The 22,427-nt window shown below is 42.4% G+C and overlaps 1 protein-coding gene across 5 annotated transcripts in view; it reads left to right on the top strand.

The window, feature by feature from the left end:
- Positions 1–22,427, top strand: part of CACNA1B (calcium voltage-gated channel subunit alpha1 B) — a 1,471,643-nt gene that overhangs the window by 548,728 nt on the left and 900,488 nt on the right. For all 5 annotated transcript variants that reach the window (XM_033960470.1, XM_033960471.1, XM_033960469.1 and 2 more), the window contains one exon: positions 9,898–10,085. In XM_033960470.1, the coding sequence (XP_033816361.1) occupies positions 9,898–10,085 (188 nt within the window). The remainder of the gene's footprint in view (positions 1–9,897; positions 10,086–22,427) is intronic.

The following is a 22,427-nucleotide window of genomic DNA, read 5'->3' as shown; positions in this document are numbered from 1 at the left end:
TCCTGTGGTTTATCCAACTGTTTGTCAGTATTGTTTTCTGGTCTTCTAGGAAGATAATATATCTTATTTATCGGTGGAATCAGTTCTTGAGGAATTTTAAGATTTTCCATAAGGTATTTTTTGAAAACTTCAATTGGTGATGAAATAGAAAGTTTAGGAAAATTTAATACCCTTAAATTCAATCTTCTATTGAAGTTTTCCAGTTGCTCTATTTTATTCTGAATAACAGTTCTGTCCTTAATCATATTAGCTGAAATAGCTTGTAATGAGGATATTTCTTTATTCACTTGATCAAATTTCCTCGTTGTTTCTAATTGGTTATTTTAGACTAAATTAGACAAATCATCAAGTTTACTCACAACTTTGGAAGTATCATCTGCTGATTTAGTAGCTGCAGCTTCGAGCCTCTGAAGCACTTTCCAAATATTGTTCAGCGTTACTTCTGAGGAGTCGGTTCCCTCCGCTCCTAGAATCGATGTTGACTCGGCGTTTTGGGCTGCGTGGTCACCCCCACCGCAGGACAGCATCGAACTGCTCAGGTTCTCAGCAATCCCGCGTTCCTCGCAGTCCTGCGCCGGATTCGGCGGTAGCCTGGCTGCTTGAGGGGAGAGCGATGTCTCGAATCCCATGGCTCCGGCGTCTCCATCCGTCGGTGCTACAGCGGGTAAGTTCTCCCCTCCAAAAAAGACCGGTGAGCTCGTGAGAAACCGGTCCATCTGCAATTGCCCGAGCTTGGTGGGGTCTGTTCGGAGAATGCCCTTGCGCTTACTATGAGGCATATTAATGTTAGATTTTGAGGAATATATACTAGTAATATAAGAAAGCAAGGAAAGACGAAACTCCAGCTCTCACAGCGTCATGCCGCCGCCGCCATCTTGGTTGGTTACTTTGATGTGTTTTAATATTCAAGGAGTTGAGTTTAAGAGAAGCCTGAATCGACAGGCCTTCCTTGATAGGGAAAATCATTACTTTAGACTTTTCTGTGTTGAGGGCCCCATTTGTACTTCTTCCTTTAGTGCTCTAATTTCCTTCCATGGCTTTCAGTATATCCTCTATTATGATGACTCACAGATCTACCTCTCTACACCTGAAATTTCTACAGAAATCCAGGCCTGAGTCTCAGCCTGCCTGTCAAACACTGCTACCTGGATGTCTCATTGCTATTTAAAATTAAGCATGGCCAAAACTGAGCTCCTTATCTTTCCTCCACAACCCACCTCTCCTCTTCTTCTGTACTCTACTTCTATGGATAATGTTCTCATCTTCCTTGTCTCATCAGCTTGCAACCTTGGAGTCATCTGTGACTCATCTCTCTCTTTCTCTTCACATATCCAACAGACTGCCAAAACCTGTTGTTTCTTTCTCTACAATGTCTCTAAAATCTAACCTTTCTTTTCTAAGCACACTGCTAAGACCCTTATCCACATTGTCAGCACCTGTCACCTAGATTACTGCAACCTGCTTCTTATAAGTCTTCCGCTAAACCATCTCGCTCCCCTTCAATCTGTTCAGAATTCTGCTGCCTACCTCATATTCCAGCAATGTCATTATACAGTGTCGACCGGGTCACCCTTGTCTATCTGCCTGTTAACTCCCTCAAAGAAGTGCAGCAAGTTTGTCAAGCAAGATCTTCCTTTGCTGAAGCTGTGCTAGCTGGTCCTCAGATTGTGCCCGTCAAGGTGATCAATGATGCTGTCCTTTATCAGTGCCTCTATCATCTTTCTAGGTACCGAGGTCAGACTCACCGGTCTGTAGTTTCCTGGATCTCCCCTCTAACCTTTCTTGAAGATCGGCATAACATTCGCCACTTTCCAGTCTTCCGGAATCCTTCTCGATTTGATCGACAAATTGGCTATTAGTTGAAACAGTTCAGCTATAACCCCTTTCAGGTCCTTGATTACGCTCGAATGGATGCCATCTGGTCCTGGGCATTTATCCTTTTTAAGCCTATCAATCTGCCTGCATACCTCTTCTAGACTGACCGTCAACCCAATCAGTTTCCTGTCTTTGTTTCCTGCGTATAGCCTGTTGGCTTTGGGTATGTTGTGTATATCCTCTTCGGTAAATACAGACGCAAAAAGCGTATTCAGTTTGTCGGCGATGGCTTTTTTCTTCTTTTAGCACTCACTTTATTCCATGGTCATCCAACGGCCCCACCGCTTCCTTCGCGGATCATTTCCCCTTAATATATCGAAAGAACGGCATGAAGATTTTTACCTCCTTGGCTATTTTTTCCTCGTAGTCTCTTTTGGCCCCTCTTACCGCCTTATGGCACCTGTTTTGATGTTTGTGCTTTTTCCAGTTTTTGTCCGTTTTTGACCTTTTCCATTGCTTAAATGAAGTTTTCTTGTCTCTGATCGCTTGTTTCACCTTTACAGTGAGCCACGCCGGTTCCTTGTTCTTTTTCCTCTTGGATCCCTTGTTGATACGTGTTATATATATATTTTGTGCTTCAGTGACTGTATCCTTAAAAAGGAACCATGCTTGCTGTAGCAATTTTACAGTGCTTATCCTCTTCTTAATCTTCTTCCCCACCATGAGTCTCATCCTTTCATAATTCCCTTTTTGGAAGTTCAGTGCCATGGCAATCGTTCTGGATTAATGTTTCCCTCCCCGTGTCCAGGTTGAAGTGGATCATATTGTGATCACTGCTTCTTAGTGTCCCTTCTACTTCTACACTTTGTGCCGGTCCTCGTAGTCCATTTAGAATTAAGTCCAGAATTGCATTTCCTCTCGTATTTTCCTTGACAAGTTGTTCCAGGAAGCAATTGCCTACAGCATCCAGGAACCTGGTCTCTCTACCACAGCCAGAGGTACCTAGGTATCCAGTCCCCAGATAATTGAATTCGTCCATGATAACTGCGTTGTCTCCCTTGCAGTTGCATTTAATCTCGTCCGTCAATTCTCCATCAGTTTCTTCGAACTGCTCTGGGGATCGGTAGTAGAAGCCGATCTTCGTTTCTGTTCCATTTGTTCCTGGAATTTTGGCCCATAGAGACTCTATCTTATTTTTAGTTTCTGGCGTGTTCTCTCCAGTAGACTCAATTCCCTCTTTGACGTATAGGGCAATACTCCTACCTTTTTGATCCACTCTGTCTCTGCGGTATAGCTTGTATCCCGGTAGCACAGTGTCCCAGATGTTTTCCTTGTTCCACCATGTTTCCATGTTGCCGATGATGTCAAGGTTATCTTTTTGTGCATTAGCTTCCAATTCCCCCATCTTATTTTTTAGGCTCCTTGCGTTCGTATACATACACTTGAGTTTGCGGCCTGTTACTTTCTTACATTTCCTCCCCTCTTGTGTCCCTTTCGATCCATCAAGGTTTCTGCCTTGCCTATGATCCGGTGAATCTTCCCCTTAATCTTCCTGCACGGTATCCTCTGGGTATACCATTTCCCGAACCATCGACTCTTGGTCGACTGTCGGCTTTCCCCTTCTTCCTAATTTAAAAACTTCTCAATTTCCTGCTTGATGTTGCTTGCAAGTAGCCTCATTCCGTCTCTGCTGAGGTGGAGTCCATCCTTCCTGTTTAGCTTGCTCTACTCCAAGAATGTCGTCCAGTTGCGCACAAAGTAGAATCCTTCTTCCTCACACCAGTATCTCATCCACTCGTTGACTGCTTCCAGCTCCATCTGCCTCTTCTCATTGGCTCTGGGTACCGGCAGGATCTCTGAGAATGCTACCCTGACGTTCTGGTCTTCAGCTTCCTTTCTAGCATCCGTAACTGGTCCTTCAGTACTTCCCTGCTGTAGTTCCTGTTGCTCACGTTGTTTGTCCCCCACAAGGATGACCACCGCCGTATCTTCCTCTTCCACATTGTCGATGTGGCTCACTATATCTTCTATCTTTGCCACCAGCCAATCCTGTCTTCCTCTCGCTATGTGGCTGTTGACTTGTCTGATGATGGATTCCCCCACAACGATTACTGTCCTCTCTATCTTCGCTTGTCTCTCCATACCTGAGCAGCATGTATAGATTCACCCCTTTTGTCCTGTTTGTCTGTCTAAATTAAATTAAAGAGCTTACAATCTAATTGTATGTGGTGTCTTATACCGCTAAATCTCCCAAAGGATTCTGGACTGCAGTGTGCTATGTCGATCGGGTGTCTGTACTAACTTCGGCATCAATATGGTGATCCCGAGGGAGCTCAGGATCACCAGGTTGTCTAAGGAGGGGTGAACCGGCCCAGGTCAGAAATGGAGCATCTCATTAAGGTGTTGAAGTATGAAAGAAAACTTCCTAACTCCAGTTCCATCATTAAATTAGAACAAACATTCCAATGAGTAGAAAAGTCATCAGTAACAAAAGAGAAAGAAGCAACAAAATTTGTGAAGAATGAGAGAGAAATTCTTCAAGGAATTGGATCAGCAGGGGAGAAACAAGTGGCAAATGCATAAGTACAGCAAAAAATACAAAATGTTACTCTAGGACTCATTCATGAAGCAACATTGGATACATGACTGGTTAAGGAAAGGTAAATTTAAACCTAAGGATGAGCAATTGATAGTTGCAGCCCAGGACAGCAGATAATGGATGAGATGGTTTACACTACAGAAAGCACTGTAAAAACGGGCACAACAGACATCTATAGATTATGGCAGAAAATATTTATATTGAAAGGCACAATAAGATAGTGTGTCTTATTCATTGGAAACTTTGCAAGCATTGCAACATCATTGTACTGGAAAAGCATTGGAATTATGGTTCTAAGAGAACTGTTGAAAACAAAGGTTATGATCATCTGGGACATCTCCATACTGACATAAAAAGCTGGATAAAGTGGTAAAAGAGAAAAACACCAGAATTGATTATGGATTTGTCGGTCCCAAATGATTACTCCATGAATCGCCTGGATATTTATGTACTAAAAATGCAGTGCAAGGTCATGAAAATGTGGCAGAGAGACAGAAATATTTTCCATCATTTTGGGTGTCATTCGCTTGATCAACAAGAACTTCTAGAGTACACCTGGATAAATTGCCTGTACATGTTACTTCGTTCCTTTCATCTAGCTGACCCCTATGCCTGGAATAAATTACCTGAGTTTGTCCGCCAAGCCTTGTTTAAAGCAGACTGAAAACCCACCTTTTTGATTTAGCCTTCAATCCATAACCCTACTCCCTACTGCCCACTAATCCAGCCAGCAGATTAACCATCCCCTTAACTGTATCCATGACATCCTGTTTGACTGTCTTATCTTATTAGACTCTTTCGAGCAGGGTCTATCTTCTTTGGCTGTGTACGTCTGGTAGCACTATAGAAATAATTAATAGTAGTAGTCACATCATATGAACTCCAATAAAAGCTCTCTTTGGCACAATGCAAATTCTTTGGTAAGCATTAGCAATAAATTTGAGAGACTGGGATCATACTCCACATACGCTGGCATAAGAGCAAGGTTCGTTCCTGTCATGGTATGCGCAAAACTAACCTATTTGGAGGAATTGCCCCCTACTTTTGATGTTATAATTTCAATTCATTTAATACATTTATAGACTGACTTCTAAATATCGTTCTCTGGAGTCAAATACTGTCATCCAAAACTGATAAACCAATTTTAACCCAATTCCATTCTACAGCTGCAGAGGACATGTTAATGCTTGTCAATATACACTTATTTTACACAGTGACTCTTTTGTCTCTTTTGTTTTCTCTTTTAACTTTCAGGAGTATTTTAGGAGCTCTGCATGTTTGTCTTCCTATTTCTCTTGCCTTAGGCTTAATAATGCATTTGGTGGTGCGGGACTTTTACTTTAAAGGGAATTGCTTTGTAACAAAAGACCAAATGTTCAGAGTGGGCCACACTTTTTTCAGCAGCCCCTTGTGACCATATCTTCAAGATATAGTTTAAAATAGTTTTCACTCTTGAGTTTATTGCTGTTGTTGGTGTTCTTCTGCCTCAGTAAACCCCTTCAACCTTTGTTAGCAAACCTAATGTGACCTACTTGGGATTCCAAGTAGAACTTCTGCCTTGCAGAGGACAATCATTTGCAAGCTGTTCCTAACATGAAGGCATTAACCACTCTGATGAAGACATTATTTCCAGGGGGTTATAATTCTTTGAGGTAGATATTTAAATGGGATTTAACTGGGTAGAACTTGGCTAAAACCTGATGGCTGACTGCCCCTAATATTCAGCGGCACTTATCAGGTTGGCGCCTGGACATACCTGGTTAGCAGTGATAGTCATTTCACTAACTGGGTAAACGCATAGATAGTTAGGCCAGCAAAAAGACTGTCCTAACTTAAGGCACTTAGGTAGGTACCAGTCTCAACATCGGCTGGTACCTGGACAAATGTCAGCAGTTGAACATACCAGTGCCAATATCTGGATATGATCTAGTGTTGATTATCTGTGTATAAAAAGAAAAAAAAAAAAATCTTGGGGAGGCCGTCTTATAAGAACATAAGAAGTTGCCTCCGCTGAGTCAGACCAGAGGTCCATCCTGCCGCGGCCCATAAGGCCTAATTGCCTGTACAGTGTCCCTGACTAATTTTGTAACTGCCTTTAATCCTCTAATCCTATCCCTATAACCTACCTCTACTCTTATCTGTACCCCTCAATCCCTTTGTCCTCCAGGTACCTATCCAACCCTTCTTTGAAGCCCTGTATCGTACTCCTGCTTATCACATCCTCTGGTAGCGCGTTCCATGTATCCACCACCCTCTGGGTGAAAAAGAACTTCCTGGCGTTTGTTCTAAACCTTTCCCCTTTCAATTTCTCTGAGTGCCCCCTTGTACTTGTGGGTCCCCATAATTTGAAAAATCTGTCCCTGTCTACTTTTTCTACGCCCTTCATGATCTTGAAGGTTTCTATCATGTCTCCTCTAAGTCTCCGCTTTTCCAGGGAGAAAAGCCCCAGCTTTTTCAGTCTGTCAGTATATGAGAGGTCCTCCATACCTTTTATTAGCTTAGTTGCTCTTCTCTGGACTCTCTCAAGTACCGCCATGTCCTTCTTGAGGTACGGCGACCAGTACTGGACACATGTTGGCTCGGCTTTAGCTGCCCAGTGTTATCGATGTGTTCCCAGATGCTGTCTTTAATCAGCGCTTCCATCATCTTTCCCGGGACCGAGGTCAAGCTCACCGGCCTGTAGTTTCCTGGGTCTCCCCTTGAGCCTTTCTTGAAGATGGGCGTGCCATTTGCTATTTTCCAGTCTTCCGGAATCTCTCCAGTTTTTAAGGATAGATTGCATATTTGTCGAAGTGGCTCAGCTATTTCATTCCTTAGTTCCTTGAGTACCCTTGGGTAAATGCCGTCCGGACCTGGCGATTTGTCGCTCTTTAGCATGTCTATCTGCTTGAGGACATCCACATTGCTCACCTCTAGTTGGACCAGATTTTCATCCCGATCTCTCTTTGCGATCTCCTCGGGTTCCGGAATGTTGGTCGTGAAGACTGACGTGAAGAACTCGTTTAACCTGTCAGCTATCTCCTTTTCCTCTTTTACCACTCCCTTTCTGTCTCCATCATCTAAGGGTTCCACTTCCTCCCTTGCTGGTTGCTTCCCCTTGACGTACCTGAAGAATGATTTGAAGTTTGTTGCTTCCCCCGCCAGTCTCTCTTCATATTCTCTTTTTGCTTTCCTAACCACTCGGTGACACTCCTTTTGGTGTTTTTTATGTTCCTTTTGGTTGTCCTCTGATTGGTCCTTTTTCCATTTTTTGAAAGATGCCTTCTTGTCATTTATCGCCTTTTTCACTGCACTTGTTATCCACACTGGGTTTTTTGTTCTATTTTTTTTGCACCCTTTCCTGAACTTGGGGGACGTACAGGTTTTGTGCTTTGTGCACCGTGCCCTTGAGTAGGGTCCAGGCTTTTTCTACGGACTCCATCTTCCTTGCGGTGTTGTTGAGTTTCTTTCCCATCATTTTCCTCATGGCATCATAATTCCCTTTTTTGAAGTTGAGTGCTGTCGTTGTAGTTCTAGTCACCTTTGATGATCCAATTTCTAGCCTGTACTGGATCGTGTTGTGGTCGCTGTTTCCTAGTGGGGCTAGTACCGCCACCTCCTTAGCGGGTCCCCCTAGTCCGTTGAAGATTAGGTCAAGAGTTGCATCTCCCCGTGTTGGTTCTGTGACCAGCTGTTCCAAAAGAATGGTGACAATTTCAAATACAATGGAACATTTTATTATTTGGAGGAGCCAAACAAACCAATCTCCAGAACCTTTCTACAAGCTAATATTGTGTTGAGCAAAATATTGGCGGGGCCATGGCCCTGTGGTCCACCTTATTCCAACATAAAAACATGCATGTAGTTTCTTGATCTGGAGTCCCTCATGGTGTACCAGTCACTCTTTGGGGAGACCAGAGGCATATACTTCAGGGTGGACAGTACTATCCTATGGAGATCCAGCGCATTAGAGAGATTACAGTTGTAGTTAGACTGGAGCTGTTAGCACCTGGGATTACTCAGTTAACCATAGATTCTACTTGTAAAAACTCATAGGCTAGTCTTGAGGTTTGTTCTGAACTATTAACGATCAAGACAAGAATTATTTATAAAGGTGCACAATGCAAAACAGTAAAAAGATAAGAGTTCACTTTTTTTCTCCTTTGGCTGTTTCCTAGGGTGGAGAAACTTCCCTTCTCACAGTGTTATTTTCCTAAATGAGGTCTCAAGTGTTCTCCAATTCTCTATATATTTCTTCTGCCTTGGAGGCAGATCACAGAGAAGGCTGCAAACACTTCCATCGAATCCTGGCCTTCCTGGATCCAACTCATACCACATAGAGAATGACACAGTGGCAGAATTTGTCTCTATCCCCACAGATAACTGCGGGAAACCATCCCCATGTCTTCCTGTAAGGAGAGAAAGAGGAATCAGAGTATGAAAGGGCACAGCCACTGTGACCCTCAAGCCATGCATTGAAGAATGCTGGTGTAGAAGGACTGAGGTTGAGATAGACACTAAAGAATGACACAGAATGATTTCCAGCGGTTATCTGCGGGAATGAGTTGGTGAAAAATTCTGTCACTGTGTCATTCTCTATGAAAGTGGTAGAACCATGGCCCTCCTTGCCTCAGTTCCTGGGGTTATCCCGAATTCTCCTTTTCACTGTCAGATTCAGTTGAAGCTTGTTATTCTCCTGTGCCCAGAGGCCTCTTCTTGCCCCTAATTTCTTAATGTAAAGTGGTGTTAGGCTGCTGGCTTAGCCAGCCGAGACTCCAAACTTCTCTATGGTATAGTGGCTCTGCCAGCCAAAGTCACAATACATCTTGTAGTAGGATAGTTTAGACAACAAAAGAGGCAGGAACCTGTCTTTGGGCCTGGCATTTATGCTATTCAGCTTTCTCCTCTTGATACTGGAAAATACATATTGGTGTGAAAAAGATAATCTGATACAGTTTAGTAGAACCACTAGAGGTCTCTACATGCCTAAGCTGGTAGAACCCTAAAGGTCTTCACAAATGTTTTATATTCTTTCTTATTTTTAAATCAAATATAATAAGGAGTTAAACTCTAGTCTTGGAGAGAGCCACGGATAGGGTTATTTTTCAGAATAACCAAGCTATATAGGTTTAAATGTATAAATGTATTTTTTTTCATCCTTTGGGACAATTGAAGGGCACACATTCCTTGGAAGTTTCCACAGCACTTTCAGAAGTGGTGGAAAGATTGTCACATAGTGGTGATATGACTGAATCTCAGTAATATAGAACCTTAGGATAGTCTTATATTTCTTCCATAGGTTTTCATCTCAGAATTACTAGGGGCACAGATTGATCACAGAAATATATATATATACAGTAACTATTTCCTCACAGGAACAACTTTGAAAATTGCCATATAAACTATGTTGATTTTTTGTGATAGTTCTACAACATTTATATAAGCAAAGAACTTGAAAAGTTAAGACCAGTGCACCAATCATGTATCTTTTCATCTTTTCTCAGACGAACGAGTAGGAGACTTCCCTTGTGGAGAAGACATTTCAGCAAGAAAGTGTGAGAATGGAACTGAATGCCGGGAATACTGGAAAGGCCCCAACTTTGGAATCACCAACTTTGATAATATTTTTTTTGCTATTCTCACTGTCTTCCAATGCATCACCATGGAGGGCTGGACAGACATCCTCTACAATGTGAGTGCAGAATCCTTGCTATAACATTGTTTGGCTTGTGAAATGCATGCTTCGTTTTTAAAGGCAAAGTTGTAACTGTCCTGTTACTTTATTTTTGCTTAAGACTTTGGCCACCACGTCGCATTGTGGACTATTTATTATTCTTGTACATATAGGGCTCCTTTTATGAAGGTGCGCTAGCGTTTTTAGTGCATGCACCAGATTAGTGTGCGCTATAGTGCAAGCTAGCTGAAAAACTATCGCCTGCTCAAGAGGAGGCGGTAGTGGCTAGCGTGCGTGGCATTTTAGCGCACGCTTATTCCGTGCATTAAGGACTTTGTAAAAGGAGCCCATAGTATATGTAGTTGGAAAAGTTCATGATCCATTAATTAGCATTGTAACGAGCAGCTGTAGTAGGTGTGGTTCTCCCAGAGCTGGTGCAAGGATATTAGGTACCCTAGGCAAACCTTTTATTTTGCTCCATCCCATCCCTAGTGGTTCCGTGCCCCTCTCCCCCTTTGTAACCTACCAGCCCTGGCTTTCCTCAGCTGCTCTGTGGTCAGTTTTCTGTACTGTATGGAATAATTTCCTCTACTAGCTCACACTGCAAAACTGACTTGTGCAGAAGAGGAATCTGTGTTATCAAGGAGCAAAGTTATCAACATAGGCTATCGTTAAGATGTATTTATTTTACTGTTAATCTCAGTTATTAATAACTAGGTCTCCCCAAGTAACCAACCCTAATCTTCATCTTCCCTACTAGTAATCCTCATTTCTACTCCCATCCTCAATTTCTTCCCTCTGCCTCCTCTATTTAACGTTCCCCAAATTGTAATCCCTCTGCATCTACTATGTAAGCGTCCTTTAAATTGTAACTCCCCTGCATCTACTGTGTAAGCGTCCCCCAAATTGTAGCTTCCTGGAAATGCCCAGCTATCTTATACTGTAATCTGCTTAGAACTGCAAGATACAGGCGGAATAGAAGTCACTAATAATGTAATGTAATAAAATAGGGCCTGTGCTAAAATAATATGAGTTAGTATTAAAATAGCATGTCATAATGGTAGCCCATTTTTGATAGCGTTGCTCATAAGTACCCTCCTTCCTGCTGGCCTTGTGGGCCATGTTGCCAGGAGAGAGGGTATCTAAAAAAACCTCTCTTAGTATGCATAATGGAAGTGCTAGTCTTGGGTTCATTAGCTGATTGAATTGTACTAAACTGAACTGCTTTGAAATATGCCACTGTGATGACTTAGATCCAAGCTGATGTGAGGCAACAAACAATGAGATTTATGCCACAGGGTGGCAATTCTATAACAGGGCGCCTTTTATAACACCATCTAGATGCCCCTATTCTGTTATAGATAGAGTTACCAGCCGTCTGGATTTCCCTGGACATGTCCCCCTTTTCAAGGACATGTCCGGGGGTCCGGGCGGCTTTTCAAAACCCGGCACTGTGTCTAGGTATTGGAAAAGCTTCCTCGAAATCGTATCAGGCAGGAAGGCATCTGTGCATGCATAAATGCTATACGATGATATCACGTGCACGCACACGCGTATACGTGATATCATCGTGTTGCATCAATGGATGCCCTCTTGCCTGACGAGAACAGGTAGTAGGAGGGCATGCATGGGTGGGCCTGGGGGCAGGTCTATGGGTCCGGATTTTACTAAAGTAAAATCTGGTAACTCTAGTTATAGAATAATAGCATAAACTCACTTTTGGGCCTAAATATAGGCCCAAATATTTACTCCAGGTCATTTGTAGATGTAAATGGCTGGGCCTAAGTGCTAACTGTGTTATGTTAACTAACAGTTGGAGACATGCCCATGCCCCTACCATGCTCTGCTCACATGTACAGTACTCCCCCGAACGTTCCAGGAACCCCTGCAAATCTTGAAAAACTGCAAATATGGTTTTTAGTGGGGGAGATGGGAGAGGGCAGCCGGAGAGGCAGGAGAGAGCAGCTGGAGCACCTGCGAGTGAAGGAAATCACTCGCGGTATGCTCCGACCGCCTCTTCCTGCACTAAATTCGGGCCTCACCAATCAGGAGCTGCTTTGGCATGCTGAAATAATGGTGTGTGTGTGTGTGGGTGGGTGTTAGGGTTAGTTTGCTAATTGTACATACTACCCTACTATCGCCTAACTTACCACATTTTACAAGTCTATAAGACGCACCTGACCATAAGATGCACCTAAGTGTAGAGGAGGAAAAATCAAGAAAAAAAAATTTGATTCAGAATTTTTTTTCTTGGTTTTTCCTCCTCTACACGTAGGTGTGTGTGGTGGTCTGGTGGTAGGCAGCCCCCCGGTACCTTTTTGTAAATGCTGGTGGTCCAGCGCAGTCTCGCCAGGAGTTTTCTGCGCTCCTGCTGGATGGCTGCCTCCTTTCTTGTTGTAAAGCGGCGCATAAGGCAGGAGTGTGAGCTTTTCGCTTACTGCCTGGTCTCATGCCGTTCCGTGAATGGCTGCCGTCAGTTCTCACAATTTGCTTATGGCTGTATAAGCTTTATGCTGCATAAAATGGCATTTTGACCTGTTTTACAGGATAAAATTGTAAGTAAATAATAATTACAAAAAAGACCTTAGTGAATTGTTGACAATGTGTGGGAAGCAAAGGACTAATATGTTATCCACAATTGTTCAAAGCTCTTTTAAGGTTATATTTATAGTCCGTCTTTGCTTTTATGTTCAGTTTGGGGCTGTTGTATATGTAAGACTTATTATGGATGTTTTATTATGATCTGCCTAGTTTGTATGCACAATATAAATAAATGATGCTATATTCAGACACTGGGGAAAATAGAAGAAATTACTATTATGGAGATGCATAGGCTGGTATATGATAACTGTCCTGATTAGGGATATTTGGATAGCAAAAAAGTGATGGGGGAAGAAGAGAGATTTGACTACATTGTATCAATATGTACCATATGTCCCACCCCCCCTACCCCCACTCCCCAGAAAAGGAGGAATTTAAACTGAGGTTAAAAATTTAGGTTATCATAGTGAACCAATTTATAAAGACTGCTCACCCTCCCTCCCAATCAGCTGCCTCTTAAGTCACTAAACACAATAAGGAGATCTGTGATGCATGTATCCCAAAGCTAACATATTCACAACAAGGCCCCCTTATATAGGAAAACACAATTGCAAGCAACCATAAACTTAAAAATATTTAGACAAAAATTAAACTTAATCCTCAAGAAGCCATATGCTGCATGCAGAGCAACAGCAGAGAAAGAGAAATAGAAACAGCACTCTACACTTTGGAAAACAAAAAGAAAGCAGTGAAAATTTATTGTAGAACTGCAATTTCTGTTCATGAAATTAAAAATAAAATTCTTCTTGTCTGCCTTTGTTGTCTGGCCATTTTATTCATGTGTATTAGAGAATGAAACGGGGAAAAAAATCTGTCCCCGTCACTGCTCCGTCACTGGACCACCATCCCCTCCACCGCCCCATTCCCACCACCGCCCCATCCCCGAACCCACCGTCCCCTTCACCGCCCCGTCCCTGCAGCATCCACCATTCCCTCTTGCCACATCACCACCCTTCAGCGGCCCGAGAATCTCTCTCCCTCCTCCTCATCTTCGCATCGTAAAGAAACTTAAGGGAGGGAAGGTGCACGGTTACTGATCATGCGCGTGGCTCCTTCCCTCCCTCTGGCCAAATCTATCTCCCTCCCTCCCCCTTACCTTTGCGGCGCTTTAGAAAAGAAACTGAATCCGGCAAAGCCGCCCTGCAGTTGTGTGTGTGTGTGTGTGGCAGAAGCTTCTCCTCTAACAATTGTCATTTTATAAACACAAATAAAACAACAAGGTTGAACAAAACCCATCGCCCCTCCCTTTCACAAATATCCCCTTCACTATTGTGAAAACTGAACAAACCAAATTACTATAGAATGCTACATAGAAAAATCAAGCTAACAGAATACTTTAGTCACACATGGCAAGAATAATGTTAGGACAGTGCAACTAGGGCAACTGCCCCCTGGTCAGAGAGAGAGACCTAAGCCAGCTGGAAGCTAAAGAAGCACAGACTGGACTTTGCGGTCCCCAGTTATGTCTAATACCAGCTCTAACAGGATACATACTTCAAATCTGAAATATTCTAATCACAAAATATAAAATAAATTTATTTTTTTTCTTTTTGTTGTCTGGTAATTTTATTCTTCAAATCACATTGGTGTCAGGCTTTGGTTTTAGGTTCCTTCTGTCTTCATCGTAGCATGGCTGGCAAAATAGGCTTAAAAGGAGCTGGGGAGAAGATGCCGAGTCTGACACGGGCGCAATTTTTTTTACCACAGGAGTAAGACTTTTCATCGCTCCCACAGGGTAGTAAAAGGTCTTGTTCCCATTCCCGCGGGGCGGTGAAAGGTATTGTCTACATTCCTGCGGTAAACCAATTGCAAATGTCTCCATTCCCCATGTCATTCTCTAATGTGTATCCCAGTTTCTGCTTTCTTCTACCTTTTCTTATTTTTTTTCCTCAGGGTCTCCAGTCTATCTGCCACTTATCTCCCTTCCTGTTTTCTTTACTTCCTCTCCTAAATCCGTCTCTGACTTTAACCTATTCCTTTCAGTTTTCCTCCATTTATTTTTCTGCATTTTCATCCACTTCTACTTACAGCTTTCTATCTCCCTCATCCTATTCTCCAGTTTTTTGCTAACTCTCCCCTTTCTAGCATCTTCTTTCTCTCTCTTCCCCCTCTCTTTCACTCTTCTGACCAGTATCTCCTTTCTTGCCCCATTCATCCAGTATATCCTCTCCCCTCTTTCCCCCAACACCTCAACTCTTTCTCCACTTCCATTCACAATCTTTCCCCATGACTTTACTCTTCTCTCATATGCAACATCCCTCTAGGTTCCTCTCTCCCACCTTCTGTGTCAGTATCTCCTCTGTCTGCCTATTCCTCCAGTGTCCAGAACCCCCTTTGTCTTCTTACTGTCTAGCATCTCCTATCAGTCTTCCTACTCACACCAAGTCCATTTTTCCTTCACTCCACAACCCCTATGTCCATCATCCTCCCATGTCCCTTTTTCTTCCTTATCTGATCTAGCAGCTCCTTAAAAGTCAGGGCTGATGGCAACTGAGTAAGATGCTCAGACAGCATTGCTGTCAGCTTCAGGAGCAAAAGAACAATACTGGTAAGAGCAATGCTTGCGGGGGCTGGGTGGGGTGCAGGGACAAAAGTATTGGTTATCGGGATCGGATTGTAACCTTCAGGGGGACAGAGAGGGGTAGGAAGCAAGCAATCAAGCAAGAAATACCCAGAGACTTGAATATAAACAGAGATCCCCATTTTTCTGCTTATATTTGAGAATATACAGTAATTAGAGCATATCTACATCTTGAAAAGGTGTTCTATTACCCTAGTTCTACCAAACAAAACAAGGGGCATAAGGAAAGGTTGATTAGATTTGATCAATTGCCTTCCCAATTCTGTGCTCAAGAAGATTTGATTGAGCACTAGGCAGGGCAATGCCCTTTTCATAATGGTGATGGCCTGCCCCTGCCCAGAACCATGTAAAGAGTTTTTTCTTCTTAAGGTGCTTAGGCCCCTCCCAGTGTATCTCAGAATGCACCAGACAGGACACCACCATTTTGAAGAAGATGGGTCCTGAGCAGGAGGGAGTAGGCAACCTTCCTGCCTGCTTTGTCAAAGGTACTGGGAGTCTTAAAGGGGGCACTGGCAAGTGTTTAGCTGAGGGTTGGAGGGGTTGGGCCAGGCCCAGTCCAGTGGACCCACTGAACAACCAGGAATGTTTTAGCTTGGGGGGCAGTTAGGTGGAGTCTACTGGATTATCAGGGATTTTTTTTAGTTGTGGGGTAGGGTAGGAAGGGATCTGCTGAACCACCAGAGATTTTTTTTTAGTTGGGGGGAGGGGTCGTAATGGGTTCACTGGACCACCGGGGATCTTTGTAGTCACTGGACCACCAAGGATTTTTTTAGTTTGGGAGGGGGAAGTCTCGGGGAAAGGTTAGCCTGAGCCAATCAGCGCTAACAGGAAAGTAAGGCAGCTGTCAGTAGTTTAACAAGGGTTTTCCGTGCATCTGTTCTTCTGGGCATTGCTTGAACTGTTAATGAGCTCTTTTTAATACTACCAAGATCATTAGCATGAGACTTTGTCACTGCTTCCGTGCATGGTAAAGCAGTGGCTGAAAGCCTCTGTGCCTTGGCCACAGAATAACATTTCATTTAGACTGGCTAAAATAAGTCTAGATGACATATTGCAAGCAAGGTACATATGGTCTGTGCATCTGCCTCCTAGAATGTTCACAGTTTAGAATATCAAAGTTACCCAGTTCTAGGAGGGAGATTTTAGGCTAGTCCTGGATATCTGACAAACTCATCTTGATATATTATGGGACCTGCGATACTAATTTCAATGGGTAGAATCAGGGATTACAAATTCTACATTGTTTTGGACTGTAAGCTTAAAACCAAGACTGGCTTAAAAGTCCCTCTCCTGGAACTGGATAACTTGGCAGATCTGACAGTGTAAGAGCCTGATTTTTCATAAATAGTCTCAACTAACGGTAATGAGGCTTTTGTTAAATTTTGTTAATGCACATTAGTAAATTCAGCCCTCATTCCCTGAGGGAATGAAAGGTGAAGTGACTTGGTCAAGGTCACGAAGAGCTTCAGTAAAAGGAAGACGGATTTGAACTCAGGCTTCCCGGGTTCTCAGCTCCTCTGTTAGGCTACTCCTTCAAAGAGTAGTAAAATTATAGAATTAGGATAATGGTTATTAAACAAAATAAATTTGACAGTACATTGGATACATTTTTAAAGGGAAAAAAAATTGAGTAAGCTGATTTGATTTTAGAAGAAAATGACTTATCCAAGGATTTAAGCCAGTGGCTGTATTTGAGGACAGGAAGATATTCAATACTGCAGAACTGACTACAGATTCTCACTGTGGGTATTTATGGTGGTGGTAGGTGAGGGGAACGGAAGTGGGCTTGTCTTCTGATATACTACATAAAGATAGTCATTACACAGTAATGTAAAAGGATCCAGTTATGTAATTGAATATCTGAATGTCCTGCTGGCCAACTGTATACCCTGTTGCCTATGTGCATCAATTTAAATCTAAATTTGGCTATTAGTAAGGTCTAGATTGGCTTTTACTATAAAGGAAGTGTAAACCACAGCGTGGTAGAAAGCTTTTGACTTGGTCTCTGTGCTTTTTGATTGGTCTCCTGTGTCCTTGTATAATCGACTCAGCTGCTCCCTTGCTGGAATGAATGAAGGAAAACTGAGAGCTTGCCATAGAAGATGCTTCTCGTGTGCTTTTCTTCCTGGGCTTTCATTCTTTTTTTTGAGGGATATGATGAATGCTCTGTACAAGGAAGGACACAATTATACATTCCTCTGCACATATTGATCAGTGTAGAAACTATAATAAAAAATAAGGGGTCAACATAGAAAATGATTTGATTAGGCCTGGTTAAATCACATTAACAGGGCAATAGCTGGATTTTCAGCAGCATATAACTGGATAGTGCTGTTGAAAATCTGGGGAGACCACTGTGGCACTATCCAGTAAGTATCAAGATGGTCTGGAAGGCAGAGTCTGCGTAATGTCAGAATTTATCTGGTTAGCAGAGATTTTCAGTCAGTGGATAAAATAAGGAGAGCGAAAAGGCATCTTATCTGAGTGGTGGTCTGAATATTGGCCTCCAGTTGGCAGCCAGATAGATAAGAACATAAAAATTGCCATTGTTGGATCAGACCAGTCAAAGACCAGCGCCCTAACTGAGACTAGCCCTACCTGCGGCTAGTCTCAGTTAGGGCGCTGGTCTTTGACCAAGGGCCGCCGCGTGAGCGGACTGCTGGGCATGTTGTGGCATGATGTTCAAAGATGGTACCTAGATTAAGGTGGCATTGAATGTTTGGTTCAAATTCTGCCCGCAGTGGGAATTGCCTTAAAAATTAGTGTTTTATTTGCAGACTCTGAAGAAGGCATTTGCCGAAACACGGCCCATGTTGGGTCTTTTAGTAACAATTGCTTTCTACGCTGACTCCTGAGGCCCATGTACTTTTTTTCTTGTGCTGCTTACAAATTACTAACCACCACAGACTGAATAGATGTATTTAATGGGATATAATTGGCATGGATTTAGCCAAGAGAAGTTAAGAACATAAGAGGTTGCCTCCGCCGAGTCAGACCAGAGGTCCATCTCACTCAGCGGTCCGCTCCCGCAGCGGCCCATCAGGCCTAGTTGCCTGAACAGTGTCCCTGACTAATTCTGTACTGTCTCTAATCCTATCCCTATAACCTACCTCTACTCCTATCTATACCCCTCAATCCCTTGGTCTTCCAGGTACCTATCTAAACCTTCTTTGAAGCCCTGTAGCGTGCTCCTGCTTATCACATCCTCCAGTAGCGCGTTCCATGTGTCCACCACCCTCTGGGTGAAAAAGAACTTCCTGGCATTTGTTCTAAATCTTCCCCCTTTCAATTTCTCTGAGTGCCCCCTTGTACTTGTGGTTCCACATAATTTGAAAATCTGCCTATAATTTGAAAATCTTTCTATGCCCTTCATGATCTTGAAGGTTTCTATCATGTCTCCTCTAAGTCTCCGCTTTTCCAGGGAGAAAAGCCCCAGCTTTTTCAGTCTGTCAGTATATGAGAGGTCCTCCATACCCTTTATTAGCTTAGTTGCTCTTCTCTGGACTCTCTCAAGTACCGCCATGTCCTTCTTGAGGTACGGCGACCAGTACTGGACACAGTACTCCAGGTGCGGGCGCAAGTTGAAGCTGCTACATTTATTTGAAGGCATGAATAAACAGATAAAGTGGAGGCAGTTGATATGGAGAGGCATTTTCAATATGACATCTAAATTCAAGTTTAGACGTTTTCTGGAATGTGCACAAAAATCTTGTAGTGAACATAACAATTTTCAAAACAGAAAAATGTCTCTCTTGTTTTGAAAATGGCCATTTCTTAGATGTACATGTCCTCGGTGCATCTCTTTTTGAACCATTTTTAAAAAAAGCCCAAAAGAAAATCACACAAAACAAGCCATTGGGGTGTTGTAGGGGGTAGCATTTTTAGTAGACTGACCACACAGACATCCCAGAAGAACAGTGGGGCATCCTAGGGGGCACTTCAGTGAACTTCACATAAAAAGTTCCAGATGCAAGTCCTTCAAAACCTACTGGACCCAAATATACAACTCACCCTTATGCCTGCAGATGTCACCTATGTGTAGGTACAGTGGGATTTTGGAAGGCTCTCATTTTCATTGTAAGTATGGTAGTTATGTGGGATATGAGCCTGAGTCCTTATCTCTATAGTTCACTGTACTGCTGACTGTGCTACTCCAGAGACTTGCTTGCTGCTCTAAGACTGCCAATAACATTTAAAGTTGTCATACAGAAAAGTATGTACTTTTTCATTCACATCTTTGGGGGTTGGGAGAGGATCAGTGACCACTGGGGGAGTGTGGGATTCATGCCTTCATCCTTCCAGTGATCATCTGGTCAGTTTGGTTACCTTTTTGGCACTTATTCATTGTTAAAATCAGGTCTAACCCCAAGCTCCAAATTGTGCCCTGAATGTTTGATTATACAAGGCAACAAAAAAAAAACTTTTTCGGAATCATCTGACAACACAGCACATTTTTCTAAACCAGTTTCTCATGCTGATTTCAGATTTCATAAACTTTTTAAAGTTATAACTGTTAGTTTATAGCGTTTTAGCATATAGGGTTTTAAGAATTGCAGCATCAACTTAAAGAAATGTTGCAGTATCTTCGGTCCAAAGTCAAATAAGCACACAGCTTAGCATAATTATACTGGACTGTGTCACTTAGCAACCAATATTTCTTCAAAAATGCTTAGAATATGATTTCTTTTTGTGAGTTGTGTCTGGATTGTCATAGCACAACATCCAGCAGTAGTAGTCAGCCATCATACACTCATTGCAGAAACCTTGGTAGCGACACTCCATTAACTGAATGTCCTGGTGAAAACATTCTCCATGTTTGTGACTCGCTATACCAAGATTTTCCAGAAAAAGTCAAGATGTGAGTGCAAAAAGTATATTGTTAATGGCATTCGACAGCCAAGTTTCTGATATGAGTGAAGGAGATTATGAACTCCTTCCTTGTATGAAGGAGACTTATGGTTGCCCAGAAAGTTTTCCACTAACCACTTGAATGCCTCCCAAGCATCAAGCTCAGCTGCTGAAAGTGATTGCTTAAAATCTTCATCCTGCATAATGGACTTGATCTGTGGGCTTATAAATATCCCTTCCTTCAGTTTTACAGTGCTGATTTTTGGAAATTTCTTAACAAGATATTGAAAACCTGACAAATTTGCTTTACCCATGTCCTTTACCAGGTTCTTCATCAACCCCAGCTTGATATGAAGAGGTGGAAGAAATATTTTATGAGGCTCCACCAATGGCATAAATTTCACACTGCTTGTTCCTGGGTTATAGGTATCCCTCAGCTGCCAGACACACTTGACATAATGTTCAGCTGTAGATCTGCTATCCCACAAACACAGGAAACAGCAGTATTTAATGAATCCTCCTTGCATTCCCATTAGCATGCCAATGACCTTCAGATCACCACAGATGTTCCACTGGTGGGTGTTATAACTGATTGCTTCTAGTAAATTCTTCATATTCTCATAAGACTCCTGTAGATGATTAGAATGGGCAATTGGTATACTTGGTTTGAAATTTCCGTTGTGCAGTAACACTACCTTCAAGCTTCTCTGTGAAGAATCAATGAAGAGATGCCATTCATCTGGACAATGCACTTGTGACAAACTGTTGACGAGCCCATTGATGTCATGACAAAAGCACAATGAGCCATTTACAGTGAAGAATGTTGTTAAGTTATGATTCCTTTTTCTGTAATGAGTTATCGTATAGTAGTATCTTTTGCAAGCAAGTGCTTTTGCTTAAGCCTTGAAGCAAGAAGTTCTGTTTTTTTTTCTTTTGAAAGATTTAGATCACAAATAAGATCATTGAGCTCAGCTTGTGTAAAGGTCTCTGTTACTGAATCTTCATAATTCATATCAGGATCAGATCTGCACAACAATTTTTTGGTTAAGTCTTGATTCCTGAAAAGTTTTTGGTGATTATGACAGGTACCAACTTGGTATGCTCAAATATGGTTTTGGTTTTACTGCATCACGTAAGAACTATGAGAAATAGACATTTTTATGTTTACTGACAATAAAATATATAGTCAAGTTTACGTTTCGCACAAGCGACTAAATGAAACAGAATTAAAAGTGTTTTGCTCCCGAGTTTCTTTTATATTCAGTGTCTGGTGCATCACGTTGTAGCATCCAACAATAGTCGGCAAGCATTGACGGATTCCAATTGCCCTGGTATCGTTTCTCCATCGTAGCTATGTCTTGATGAAACCTTTCACCGTGCTCGTCACTCACAGCACCGAGATTTGCGGGGAAGAAGTCCAAGTGTGAATGGAGGAAATGAATCTTGAGTGACATATTGCACTTCATTCTCTTGTATGCTTTGAGAAGTTTGTCTACCAGCTGAATGTAGTTTGGGGCTCTGTAATTGCCCAGAAAATTGTCAACAACGTCTTTCAAGGCTTTCCAGCCAATTTTTTCCGGCCCAACTAACAGATCTTCAAATCGCTTGTCACTCATAACATGTCTGATCTGGGGGCCAACAAAAATACCCTCTTTGATCTTGGCATCAGTTATTCTTGGGAACATCTGTCTTAAATAACGAAAACCTTCCCCTTCCTTGTTCATTGCTTTCACAAAATTCTTCATGAGTCCCAGTTTAATGTGAAGAGGAGGCAAAAATATCTTTGTCGGGTCAACAAGCGATTCATGTGCTACATTTTTCTGTCCTGGAACTAACTTTTTACGGAGTGGCCAGTTCTTTCTAGAATAGTGCGACTCTCTGTCTCGGCTGTCCCATTCGCAGATGAAACAGCAGTACTTTGTATAGCCAAGCTGCAGTCCTAGTAACAGAGCAACGACTTTGAGGTCTCCACAGATATTCCAGTTATACCTGGTATACTGGACATACTTTAGTAACATTTCCATATTCTCATATGTTTCTTTCATATGTGCTGCATAGCCAACAGGTACTGAAGGATAAACGTTGCCATTGTGCAACAGAACAGCTTTCAGGCTTAACATTGACGAATCAATGAAAAGACGCCACTCTTCCGGGTTGTGATCACAACCAAAGACCGAGAACAATCCTTCAATGTCACAACAGAAACAGAGACTGTCGACTTGTGCAAAAAATTTGGTTATATCATGATGCCGGTCTCGAAACACAGAAATTTTCGTACCTGGTGATAGCAAACACCATTCCTGCAGTCTCGAACCTAGCAGCTCAGCTTT

This window comes from Geotrypetes seraphini, chromosome 10, assembly GCF_902459505.1.
Source record: "Geotrypetes seraphini chromosome 10, aGeoSer1.1, whole genome shotgun sequence".
Taxonomy (NCBI): domain Eukaryota; kingdom Metazoa; phylum Chordata; class Amphibia; order Gymnophiona; family Dermophiidae; genus Geotrypetes; species Geotrypetes seraphini.
This window is presented reverse-complemented; position numbering and strand designations above follow the sequence as displayed.